The 13,334-nt window shown below is 46.8% G+C and overlaps 1 protein-coding gene across 1 annotated transcript in view; it reads right to left on the bottom strand.

Moving 5' to 3' along the window:
• Positions 1-13,334, bottom strand: part of LOC142575709 (ras-related protein Rap-1b-like) — a 138,453-nt gene continuing 125,119 nt past the window's right edge. The window contains exon 3 of the mRNA XM_075685274.1: positions 1-2,271. Within this exon, the coding sequence (XP_075541389.1) occupies positions 1,745-2,271 (527 nt within the window). The 3' untranslated portion in view covers positions 1-1,744. The remainder of the gene's footprint in view (positions 2,272-13,334) is intronic.

Genomic DNA, 13,334 nt, shown 5'->3' on the forward strand with positions numbered 1-13,334 from the left:
TGCACGTCAGGCGAGTACAAGATGACGAAAAACCTCGCAGAAGTCGCGCATTACACCGTGTACAGTGCGCGACCGCCGCTCGGTCCGCACACGTGCGGTATGGGACTCGAGAGAATGAGGCGCCCAACGCGTCGACTTGTCCGGCTTACGAAACCTGCAGCGGGCGCGCCACAAGACACACGTGCAACGTGGTTGCTACACGACGCTTGACACAACAGGGCTTGCCAAAAAGAGAAACAAAAAAGCCAAGCAAGGAAAATAATCGTAAAAAAAAAACATGCTGGTAAGCATGCACAAGATCAGTATACGCACGGTTCCACACTAACCTGTCGCAAGACTTACATTGGCGTCGCGCCAACGCATGCCTCTATATAGCGAAATGCTGCGACGTACGCAAAACATCACATCAGTGGGTAGCAAGCGCGTATCAGAGTTGGTACAAGGGCGACACTTAGCGACGCGATAATCATTTTTCCGGACCTCGTTTTCCAGACGTCGAACTGGCCTAGTCGCCACAGCTCGAGCGCAGCGGGCTTTAAGAGCGCGGGCGTCCTGAACGTTATCTGGAAGGTATACTTGTGCTCACCGTATAGAGAGCTTAAGCTCTGTGGTGCCCAGGAGCTAGGTCAAGCGTGTATAGAGCCGCTCGGGGGCGCTGTGGTAGCCCCTCCGTTTACCGCGCTGGCCTGATCTGAAGCACCAACCTCACGAAGCGTATTTCGGGCACACCATTGGCGCCGCGTCGCCACATCTATTTCAAGGCACGTGTTTGCGATTTTTTTTTCGGCCGCAAAGACGTCCACTTTCCAGGTCATCGCGCTCCGCGAAATGGACGTGTTGACGCTGCGCCAAAGATGGTGTGCAGTCTTCATGTGATTACTACCTGAAAGCGCAGATCCAAGTAGAGCTTTATCGCCCGATGGTTACCGTCGGAGTCTAAAGTCCACTCCGCATATGACTGGAACAGCTTCTGTGCTCCCTACAGTCGGCACTGTAGCGCCCTTGGCATTACATATCTCAAGAGAATAACAGACGATGTACTAAAAGTTCTGTACTTAATGTCCCTGTGCCTTCGGAACGCCGAATGTTTCTGTAGAAGGCCGTATATCTACGTGGCCCCTGTAACGGTCACGCGTGGAGCGACCGTTGCTGTCTTTAGACGCAGAATAGAATGACGTGAATAGAAGTTGGCATCCAACCGGACAGGGAATGCTCGTGTACTTTAGCTTTCTGAAATCTTTGCTCTTTGGGTGTTTCCGTACAACTCCTTCCTTTAACGAGGGGGCATTTGCTATAGTGCCGTGAAAAGAAGAGAGAGAGAAGGAGAGCACACCGAGACAGAAGTACGTACAGTCGGCCACAACATTTACGGGACATGGTTTCTGCGACAAGAGTGAATTTCTGCCCCGTTAACCGCGACGCTTCTAATTTAATGCAACATCGTGCAGTTCGGTAATACTTCTACAGGTTACTTCTACCGCGCCAAGGAGGAAGGCTTAAAATCGGCAGGACCGCGCGCTGCGTCCGCTTAGTCTCAGTACTTTTGCGCTGCCGAAGTAACGAACTCGCCCCGATTTACCGTTCTCCTAGTATACCGTACGCATCGAACTTTGAATCAGAGGCCACGTGCCCAGGCTTTCGGCGGGAGCTAAGCTTGCTTTCCCGCAAACCTCGCGTGCCGTAAAACCTTTGCGGCCCACCGTACACAACATGCCGGGCAGACGAAAAAGCGGAGCGCGATCGCTCATAAGATGTGGCACTTCTGGTACGGGTCTTCCGCACCGTCGTATCTGGCTGCCGGCGCCGACTCGACTTGTCTCGACGCCTTGCGGCTCCGGGGGGTCGACGGGGAAGGACAGCTGCTGCTTCCGCCGCAGCCTCCCGACGCCGATGCGGCGCTCGACTTGCGCCGCATGCTGCTCGGCAGGCTGCCCAGCGAGCCGAGCCGCTGCGAGAGCCGGCTCGGCGACTTGTTCGGCGTCAGCAGGAGCGGCGAGTCTGGCGGGCGCTCCTGCACGGACAGCGAGCGGCCGGCCGCCGCAGGGACGGGCGGCGGCGGCGGCGGCGGCTGCTGGCGCTCCATGGCGCACGCCTGCTGGAGCAGCTCGACGAAGAGCGCGGCCACGTTGACGTTGTACTTGGCGCTCGTCTCCAGGTAGCGGCAGTTGTGCATGCTCTCCTGGGCCAGCCGCATGGCCATGTCCTGCGGCACTTGGCGGGTGGAGAGCAGGTCCGACTTGTTGCCCACCAGCACGATGGGCACGCGCTCGCCTGCGACGCGAAAGGGGGACACGCAGATAAGCACAGTCAGAGGGAGACATGATGATGATGATGATGATGATGATGATGATGATGCCCTTAATGAGTTTGGCGCATACCCACTCGCGGGGATTGGCCAAGAGTTTGGCCATAAGGATAAGAAGACTTTGCTTATGTGTTCAGGTGATGAAATTAAAGATGCGGACGACTAGTGCTGCTTTCTCTTTCTTTCTTTCTTTCTTTCCATAAGATGTGTGTATAACAGGCTGGCATGATCAGTGATGCCCGCTGCTCCTTCTCTCTTAGGCAAATTGTACACATCAAAGATAGGGCGCCAATAGGAAACGCACAAGCAAACTAGATAGAATAATAAAATAAAATGCAAATAAAAGTCCAATAAAAGCTAACGCATAGCGCAAATGAAGTTGAGGTTAACCCATTGTACGTTATAAAATACAGAATTCGCACAAGTAATGTCAATTAAGATTGCAGAGCAGTCACTTGCACTTCACTTGTATTTCAAGGAAATACAAGTGCAAAAAAAAAAGAAAAATATCTACAATACAGTATTACAAGGTTGCACCACAGGTTGACACAAGATCAAAGCATACTTTGCAGCAAGATTAAAGGGCATCACAGTGATATTTCCATAAAAACATAATTTATGCAGAACGTGTTATCTTTCTTTAATAATTAACCGCCATTCTTAACGCTTGCAAAACTCTTGCTTTCACCATAACGCTTATTTCAACTTTGAGTAACTTTACATGTACTTTAGTCAGGTCAAGCATTTTCTCAAAGCGATATTTTTCTGTGTTTGGAGAAAGAAAAGGGCAGTTCCTAGGCTTTAAATTTTGAACGAGCAAGCAATAGAAGAATAATTAAAGAAGACAGAGAGAGAGAGATTCAAATGGAGAGAAAGGCAGGAAGGTCAACCAGAGTTGAAGCCTCCGGTTTGCTACCCTGCACTAGGGGAAGGGAAAGGACACGTTAAGGCGGAAAGAAGAGCGGGACCAAAAAGAAAGGCGTGAAAAAAAGAAAGTGAACCGACGTCGCACCGAAAATCGGCCTAGGCTTTGTTGACCTTTTTACGTAGCAGTGACCTATTAGGAAGACAATAATGAATAATTAAAGGAAAGTTTTAATTCAAGCCATACAGCTCCGTAGATGCGGGCCTCAGCATGCCACAGCTGAAGTTATCACTAAATTGTATGAGGGGAAAAAAAAAAGCTCCCCTCGGTCCTGATAAGATCACACGCAAAGATATCATGCAGTGTTTCACCCTCTGGTTGTGAAGCACTTCCTAGCATATATAACCGCTCCTGAGAATATCAGACAGTACCCATAGATTGGAGGACTTCTAAGGTTGTGCCTTTTCAGAAGCCTGACAAGCCTGAGAACTTGCTTTCATCCTTCCGGCCAATAAGTTTGATTGACTGCGTCAGTAAACTCATAGAAAAAACCGCGCAGGGGAGACGGCAGTGATGTCTGGAAACTAGTGCGGCCTTACCAGAGAAAATGACTGTCTTTGGGTTGCGCCGAAATGATCTCGACTCGGTTTTCGACGCGGCGACGCATGTGCAACATGAGAGGAACATGAACATGAGAGGAACATGAACATGTTCAGCAGGCAGCATGACAACAGCGCCCTTTCTAAATGTTCGACGGGCTTTCAACACTCTCACTTGTGGCAACGTTTTACGTGGCCATCGCCGTCTCTGAATAAGAGGCCAACTTGTCGGTTGTATTTCTGACTTCCTTTCTCATTAATAAACCTTGATGATGGCCAGAAATGGCCAGAGTACACAATTTGAGCTTAAGCCGGGCGTGCCTGCAAGGCGACGTCTTCAGCCTAGCACTATAAAATGCCGTAATGTTGCAGTTGCCGGAATTGATGTTGTCAACAGGGTGCAAATCTCAACCTAGGCCGATAACGTATGCCTCTGGCCAATGGGGTGAAGTTAGACTGATGTTAAGCCATTTTTACAAGAGTTAACTGGCATCACTAAACGCTATTTGTTAGAATCTGGTATATCTGTTTCCTCCAAGAAGCTAGCAGAGGTTGCTTCCACAAAGATAACAGACTGATAACAGTCAACCAGATTGCAGTACTTAGTCATCTCACTGGTTTCTTGAATTATCTTAGGTTAAACACTGTCCTTGGGAGCTCACACATATCGTCCCTTGAAGAGCGCCTAAATTGTGCAATTTATATCATGAAATGCACATCAGGCAGCAAATGGAGACGCTTGACAGAACCAGTAATGAAGCTTCACATTTCACTTGTTCATGAAGCCATCACTCACTGATTGCCTGTTATGTATGGCTTATCTGAAGTAATGAAAAAGAAGGCGTTAACAAAAATATTGGCCCACAGTCTTAGAATATGTCTTGGTTTGCATCGTACAACGCGAAGCACTCTCTCTCCTGTTAACAGAAGCAAGGTAAGCTATAGTTCGATTCATTCTTCAAGAAATCTACGATGCAGTACGAGCGCATCAGGTCATTTCGCCCCAGTTTCATGATCATGTACATTCTGAACTTCAACATCCTAGTCAACGACTTTCCGAACCTACTGTAACTTTGATCATTCCAGAAAAAATCATCTAGCCGTATCCCTTCGAAGCGAAATACTTGACACTTCTCCAAATGAGCCGTCAGCAAGATTTCTTAACATTTGTTTTCACAGATGGTTCAACAACAGACGAAGGTTCGGCGGCACTCTGTCACGTCCCTAAACACCATGAGAGCAAAAGTTGCCGATTGTCTCACCAGACGTCATCTACGACTGCCGTACTCTTCGGCTTACTGCAAGCGGCTAGATTCATGTAAGAAATTAGCTGCATCGACAGATTCTCACTCAAAGACAGCTCTAGAAGTGCTAAATGCATCGCACCTTATTTACTGGAGTTTTTATTCTATACGAAATCCCAGAAGTGCAACTGATGGCACCTTTGGCTGACCATAAAATTCGTTTTCAGTGCATTCCGGTGCATGTCTGCACTGAAAAAAAAAAAAAAATGTCGGTGCGGACAGACTGGCGACTGCGACGCACAATTTGTATACCTTGACCTTTATTGAATATTCAATATCAAATGTCATACGTTTTTTTTAAAATCTAGACTGCGACGAAAACTTTGTGAAGCCACGCGATTGCACGATCATGCCAGGTCATCTATTTTATTCAGGGCTGACCCGATTTTGCGCTTCAGAATATACCAACGCATTGATCGCGCCTTTGATATGTTTATGCGTCGACTACGCCTGGAGGTGACCAACACACCTTACTTTTTTTCATAGAATCAGGAAGAGGTCGTCTGCTGCTTGCGCACACTGTAACACTCCGGATGCGTCTTTGGAACATTTGCTCATCGAGTGTCCCCAAATACGACTGGCAGTGCGAAGCCGCTTGTAGCCGGCTGGATAGGCGCGCCTTTTATCTGTGCACAATGCTATTGACTTACCGTCGTTGCGAGACGAATGCATACATGCTCTCACAGTTCGTCGTGCTTTTCTGACAGACAGTGACCTTGTGCAGTCGCTTTGAAAGATGAAACATTGTACATGTGCTGAATATCTGACTTCATGCACGATTATGTGAACTTGCGCTATTTTTTATGTGTTTCGTTCATCGCTGTGTGCAAGATTCTTTTATTTTTCGTGCCGTGACTAGACAGAGATCGTTGCGGTAACGTGCGACGTTACTGGAAGTTCGCATATCGCCGATACTGCGCGCTCTGGCTATGTAATATTGTCTAGCCGGCTATGCTTCTGCTAAGTGATGCTATATTATATACCGGTACATTCTATCTTCGCCCTTTCTTTCCTTTTTCTTCTTTTTCATGCACTCCTTAGCCAACCGAGTTTATTTCCGATTATAGGAATAGCCTGCCCTACAGTGGCCTACTTTCCCAGGATCTCATCGTTGAATAAACAATGATCCCAAAGGGAGAAAATTATAGTCGAATTTTAACCTCTCGTCGAAAAAAATTGCGACAGAACCCATCTCATGTCGAAGGTAATGCGTTGCCATTGAATATATATAACGAAGGAACGTATTGCCACCGTCGATAGTAGTTACGATCGACGTGTGTAATGCAGCGGGACTCTTCTTTCGCGCTAACCTATAAGAACACTCGGCGCCACTCAGCGCCGCCGCCGCGACGCGTGCGTGTGGCGTCCAAAATGCATGGCGCGCCTGTGCGTGCGAACGCTGGGAAACGCGTTACGCCAGCAACTGGGCTCCTCTCTCGCGCTTCGTTCTGGACACGCTGCGCCATCTAGTGTCACTGCCCGAAAGTCTGCGCTTGGCCTCCGAGACGAGAGGCGAGGCGCGCCGGTGCCTGCGGACGCTGCTGTGAGCGGTTCCCTCGCTTGCCGCACACTCTGTGGCTCGCACTCGGTGACGCAAGTTGGCGAGAGGTTCGTTGAAGAGCGGAATGCACCCAGTGCATTCGTGGCGCAACTCGCTACGGCGCGCTGGCGTGGAATGCGTTCTGTGGAAAGCGACACATAAGCAGTCCATTCGGGGCGCAGCCTGCTTATGTGTTGGGTCGCAGTCCCTGAGAAACCCTTGTGACGCGAGTTAGATTGCCCTCGGCATCGGATGAATTTAAGGGATCTTGTTCATCATTGCGGAGGGACACATTGCCGGTGGCCCACACCTACACCCAGGTAGCACACAAAGTCTTGAAAACGTCGTATTAAGGGATTCAACGTCTGAAACGGATTTTTGACAAAAATCGACGCATCAAAGACGTTCCAAACAAGATAGCTTAAAAACGAGGGGTGAATACGTTTTGATAACGTTGGAAGCCAGACAGCTTAAAAAAGAGGGGTGAATACGTTTTGCAAACGACTCAAAACGCCACCGCCACGCCACGGCGCGTCAGCCTCTTTAGCGGCTTCTACAATATTCAACAACCCATCAACGCATGCAACCTTGCGCAATGTGGCGATACCGTCGTCAAATCATGTGACCAAGGTGGCCACGTGATTCGTGATGCCGGGCAGCCGGGCGAGCCGGGCATAGTCGCGTCGTCATGGCGTCGTCGCGTCACCGCACTCGCATCGCGCTGTGGTGTGTTTACGGCTGTTCTGAATGTGCTGCCGCTGCCCTTTGCTATGTAAGTGTTGCAGTGTTTTGCTGTCAAGAAAACGATATTCTGTGATCAGTTTGGGTTGTGCGATATGTTTGTGTGGTTTTAATTTGAAAATCAGTAGTGTTTTCAATTGTTATGTGACCAAGGCGGCCACGTTATTCGTGAAGCCGGGCATAGTTGCGTTATCGCACTCGCATGGCACTATGGTCTGTTTGCGACTGTTCTGAATGTGCTACCGCTGCCCTTTGTCATGTAAGTGTTGCAGTGCTTTGCTGTCAAGAAAACGACATTCTGTGATTAGTTTGGGTTGTGCGATCTGTTTGAGCCGGGCATAATAGCGTTATCGCACTTGCATTGCGCTGTGGTATGATAGCGGCTGTTCTGAATGTGCTGCCGCTGCCCTTTGTCATGTAAGTGTTGCAGGGTTTTGCCGTCAAGAAAACGACGTTCTGTGATTAGTTTGGGTTGTGCGATCTGCTTGTGTAGTTTAATTTGGAAATCAGTAGTGTTTTCAATTGGAGGGCGCGGAGTAGAGGGCACTAATGAGCTCTTCAAGTTCATTGTCATGTTATGTGAGGCGCCTTTTCACTGACGCTGTAATTAAGGCGTTAAGGGCAGTATAAGGACGAAAGTTAGAGGGACGAAATCGCGCCTGTGTGTCCCTAGCGTCGGGGTCGGCCGCTATGCGTGATCCTAACAAGAAAGCATTTTGCAGAATGCGAAGAAAGGCGGCAAAATTTCTGTCTGTGCGCACCTTGCCGATCTCTGCATTAGAGCCGTCATCGTGGTATTTTAGTCTCCCGTTTAGCAAGAGTGTTGCAGACAAGGCAACTGGTTCAAACAGACTTTTTTTTTATTTATTCAGTACTAGTGCGGTATCCCAAAAGGGGAGGTCAAGTGCTCGCCCTATTTTCTTCCCTGGCGCTACAGCGCACTGACAGAATTTTGCGTGCACCATACCGTGCTTTTATCGTTTGCGCTTCAGGTTCTCGATTGTGTTTTCGCCCCCTTTACCCACGTGATGGGTATTTCATGGTATTACCGGGTACCACATGTGTCCATATATTGTGTCCAATATATGAAACGGCCAAATTCGATTTTATTTGACGCCTCAAATGGTAGTAATGTATTGAATCCTTCGTAGCTTTGTGCTTGTTATCAATTTTACTATTTGGCGAATGGATACAGCATGTACGCTGCATAACTCGCTCGTGGATACTGCATACGTGAGTTGAGTATGCCCTTGGTATAAAATAACTTGTATGCTTTAGGTAGTACGATTGTTTGCAGTTTCGGACATGTGTCGGAATGTACGCTGTGCGCCCTTCGCGCTTTACGGCGGCCTGCCGAGTTCGTGCGGGTGCCACGTGTGCGCATGGAGTTCGCGAAGCGCTCTCGCAGTTTCATATATATATATATATATATATATATATATATATATATTCTGTTCGCGCGCTTCGCACAACAAGGCATGTCGCAGTTCTTTGTCCTTGTGCAACACATTTTCCTAGTGTACGTCTGTGCATTATTTGATACCGGTTTCACACGGGGCTCTTTTAGCCGCTATCCAGTCCGTTACAAATCGAATTTCTCGGTCGTGATTGGCTCCTCTGCGCAAGCTACGAGAGTGAGCCAGTCGCATCGATAATTTCGATCCGGATCGGGCTTGATCGCGATCGAGAGTGGTCGTGTGACAACGGTTTTACACATGGCTCCCACATAGGGAACACTTTAAGTTCAATGCTACTGAGTGAAAAGCAAGTGCATATATATGCCAGTGGTGGTATGTGGGCAAGTCTTTCTGGTGAAGCCAATACTTGTGCATTCAAAACATTTCAATTACCAGCGTAGTGCATCGTTTGCATGTGCGGCAGTTCTATTTCCAGCAGCGGGACTGCACAATAATCAGTAGGGTGCTCTCAAGCTGTTTATCTATGAAGCTCTGCCTGGACTGTGTGCCAAATATTTTTGGACGTGAAAGTGGGGGTGAATTGGTAAACATCAGTGGAATTGTGCCTGGACTTTGTGGCAAATGTTTTTGGATGTGAAAGTGTGAGTGAACTGGCAAAGAATTTGCTCTGGGCTACATGCGTTAAACGTTTTTCTCATTCAGAGTGCTTTTTTTTTTACTTTAGGAGACTGGAGATGTGCGCAAAGTGTGACATGTCAGTGTGCTAATTAATGTATTTTCTGGTTTGCAAATTATTCGTCGCAACCTTATTTTTGCCAGAGAGGTACAACTTTGCCTCTTGTAAAGGGCTTTTTAGATAAAACACTTACTATTTATTATGACCATTGCTTCCTTTGTTACACAAATGCAGCTTTCAGTGCATTCCAGTTTATTTCCATGTTTATGTAAGTTTCTAATATGAGGCTTGCATATTCATTTCTCACGTTCTGGAGTGGCAAGATGCAGCATTACTGTCTCATCGTTCGCTGTACTACAGTAGTGTTCACTTGTTACATTGAATCCCCCGTTTAAGTATTCTGTACTCATTTCACTTTATTACTTTTTTGTTGTATGGTTATTTTTTCTCGCCATTACCTTCTTTGATATATCCTAAAGGCAATATTTCCAATTTTGCATTGTTCCCATTTTTTTTATTTCTTTCACAGTATTGTTTTATGATGGTATGCGGCGGTATTTCTTTTTGTGCTCTTTTCAAGCTTCTAGATGATTGGTAACATTGCTTGGAGGCAGTTACCATCCAATTCATACTCTTGCATTTTTCAGTCTACTTCTTCCATTCGCTCCGATGTCACTTCTGCATAACTCTAGTCCATCTAATAGCACGCGCACTTTACTATGATAAATTAGACACTTTAGTACACTCCAGGTTTTTCTGTTCATTTTTGTATGTGTACTTGGAATTTTGTTTATGTGCTAGTGAATGTTCACTTTCGAGTTCATTACGAATCCTTTCTGCGACTTTTGTCATTGTTGATGTACTTTTACTTCTATTTGCATTTCTCACACAGTTTGTTCGAACCTTGCATAAGCATTACATTTTAATGAAGTGTTTTTGCTTTGTCACGATGTTCTCATTTCATGCACTCTTGGCATGAAGGGCTTGGTCTGGCCACCTGCCAAGACGTGGCCATTTGTTCTTTGCAGGATGTCATTCCCATTGTGGTTGTAAGCATCGTAGCTTACTAAAGGCGGTATTAAGGATTTATTATTCCTAACAGGCTCATTTTCGTGCGACTTGGTAGAGGATGCGCCGGCCATGCGGGGAACAGTGCTTGGCACTGCGCCATGGCTCTTACAGTCAACACCGACGCTTCTACTCATCTGGGGCGCGATTGGAGATCGTTGTTCGAAACGCCCGATCAGTTTCACCTCACGCGATTGGCCTAAGCCGTGCCAACGGGTGCGGCTGACGATGTCTGCGCGGCATAGGCCAGTCGCGTGAGGCGAAACTAAACGCGTGTTTTGAACAACGATGTCTGATCGCGCCCGTCACCCGCGAAAATTAGCTCCAGATGATCGTAAACCTTTCAAGACCGCTTCTAGACCAGCTTTTTGATAACGTCCTAAAAACGTTTAGAAATTGGTTACGAATAGTTTTGGCAAAGGGATTACTTGTGTCTTTCCCAATCCTATTTCTAGACCAGCTTTTCGAATACGTCTTGCAGACCTGATCGTCTCAAGAAAGTAATTAAGCCGGACTTTAGCAGAGATATACGACGTTTTCCCGCCGAAGTTCTCTCATTCGTGTCTTCTTTAACCCGTTTTTATCGTCTTGGATAAACGCTACGAAAACGTTACGTATCTCTTTTGTGCTACCTGGGCAGTCACCCAAGTCGGCGTCAAATACGTTCCTTGAAGAGTGGAACACACATACTGGCACATACCGAGTGACCTAAGTATGTATCAAAGATGTTCACTGAAGACCAACGCAGACCGAGTTACGCACACCCGGTGCTCCAAGTCGGCGTCAAAGTGTTTCTTCGAAGAACGGTACCAACCCAGTCCCGCATCTTACAGAGTGTAGGCGTGAAAGATGTTCGTTGAGAAGCGGCACGTATGCATACACATTACCGCATGCTCAGTGACGCAAGTTGGTCCGGTGGTTGGTTTCGAACTCTGTTACCTCAACACAGTAGCCTGATGCACTACTCATTCAGCCACGAAACTACCCAGTGAGATAGATAGATAGATAGATAGATAGATAGATAGATAGATAGATAGATAGATAGATAGATAGATAGATAGATAGATAGATAGATAGATGGATGGATGGATGGATGGATGGATGGATGGATGGATGGATGGATGGATGGATGGATGGATGGATGGATAGATAGATAGATAGATAGATGGATAGATGGATAGATGGATAGATGGATAGATGGATAGATGGATAGATGGATAGATGGATAGATAGATAGATAGATGGATAGATAGATGGATAGATGGATAGATAGATGGATAGATAGATGGATAGATAGATGGATAGATAGATGGATAGATAGATGGATAGATGGATAGATGGATAGATGGATAGATAGATAGATAGCCCCTGGAAAGTGCGCGAAGTACCTTAAGAATGCTAATGCGTTAAAACACCATCGTCAATGATGTTATGAATTTCAACCTATAGATATTTTCTCGCATTCGAGTCCCCCGTCTAGAAGCAAGAAATCCTCGAAACTTGCCTGCGTCTTTCGTGCCCTGAGAACGCAACATAGCCATTATATCCGAGAAAAGGAGCCTTCACTGGGAAAAGTTCGCTGCTGGATTTTTAGTTTTGGTACTGTCGCAGTGGTGCCAACGCTAGGGAAATTTCCCTAGATCTAGGGATCCTAGGCCTTGTTTAGGAAACGTTTTCCACACATAGGCAAAATTTGTGCTACGACATGGAGAAAATAAAAAGCCGTAGACTTGAGAAAGCACTGTTACGACGCCGCTATGACCGATACGTGGAAGTGCTGACGGGACGACGCGTTCTGATTTCAGTCAGCCCGAGTTACCTTCACATTATCGTGCGAAGTATGACTTGTGGTGCAGTGAACGCCTCTCGTCGAGTAAACGACAAGGTGTGGATGTCCCCTTTTAAATAAAATATTTACATGCAACTGGCAAAACAAGCGTGTGCTGCAATGGCAAACAAAGCAGCCGCTGCAAATCTCGTTATAAGCGGACACATATTCCTAGCACTCAGCATGACTAGGGGGCCTGGCCACCACTCTGCACTCAAATTTGCCGTTCATAGGCAGAGCAATAGAATCCTATTGTAGAGCCCCAGTGTTCACATGTTTTCGTTAGTTTTGGCGTAGAAGAAATACAGAATTGGACGCGTGTCTGCGTGCTTTGCTGCGAATGACTTGTAAGCGCGCAAACGTGGTGCTGATACGTCTTTACATCCTAGCATGTAAGAAAAATGTGTTAAATATAATTCATATTGGTGTCGTGAAGGGACACACTATTTTGGCATTGCTACGTATTCTGTAATCCGGCGTAGTCCGTTGCCAGCTTCCAATATGTTTCCCTGTCAATCTGTGCTTTTTGCTGTTCAAGTTTGTTTTGCGTGTAGAGCGAGTATGAACGCGCTAACGTTTTGTTTTCTGTATGTGGTTTTAAGCAGGAGGCTGTGTTGTTAGCAGGAATAACTATGGTTAGCCCGGCTTGCACTGCAAGCTAATTTCAGTTTGAGTGCAGCGACTTCGTTATCTAATATTTATCAAACGAGCTTGGAAATCAGTTGAAATTATAAATTTTCAATCATCGTCAGCCTACTTTATATCCACTGCAGGACGAAGGCCTGTCCCTGCAATCTCCAATTATCCCTGCCTTGCGCCAAGCTATTCCAACTAGCGCCTGCGAATTTCTTAATTTCATCAGCCCACCTAGTCTTCTGACATGTCGAAGTGTGCTTCCCTCTTCTTCGTACCTATTCTGTAACCCTAATGGTCCACTGGTTATTTTACCTATGCATTACATGGCCTACCAAGCTCCATTTCTTTCTCTAA

This window comes from Dermacentor variabilis, chromosome 3 (genome assembly GCF_050947875.1).
Source record: "Dermacentor variabilis isolate Ectoservices chromosome 3, ASM5094787v1, whole genome shotgun sequence".
NCBI classification, from domain to species: domain Eukaryota; kingdom Metazoa; phylum Arthropoda; class Arachnida; order Ixodida; family Ixodidae; genus Dermacentor; species Dermacentor variabilis.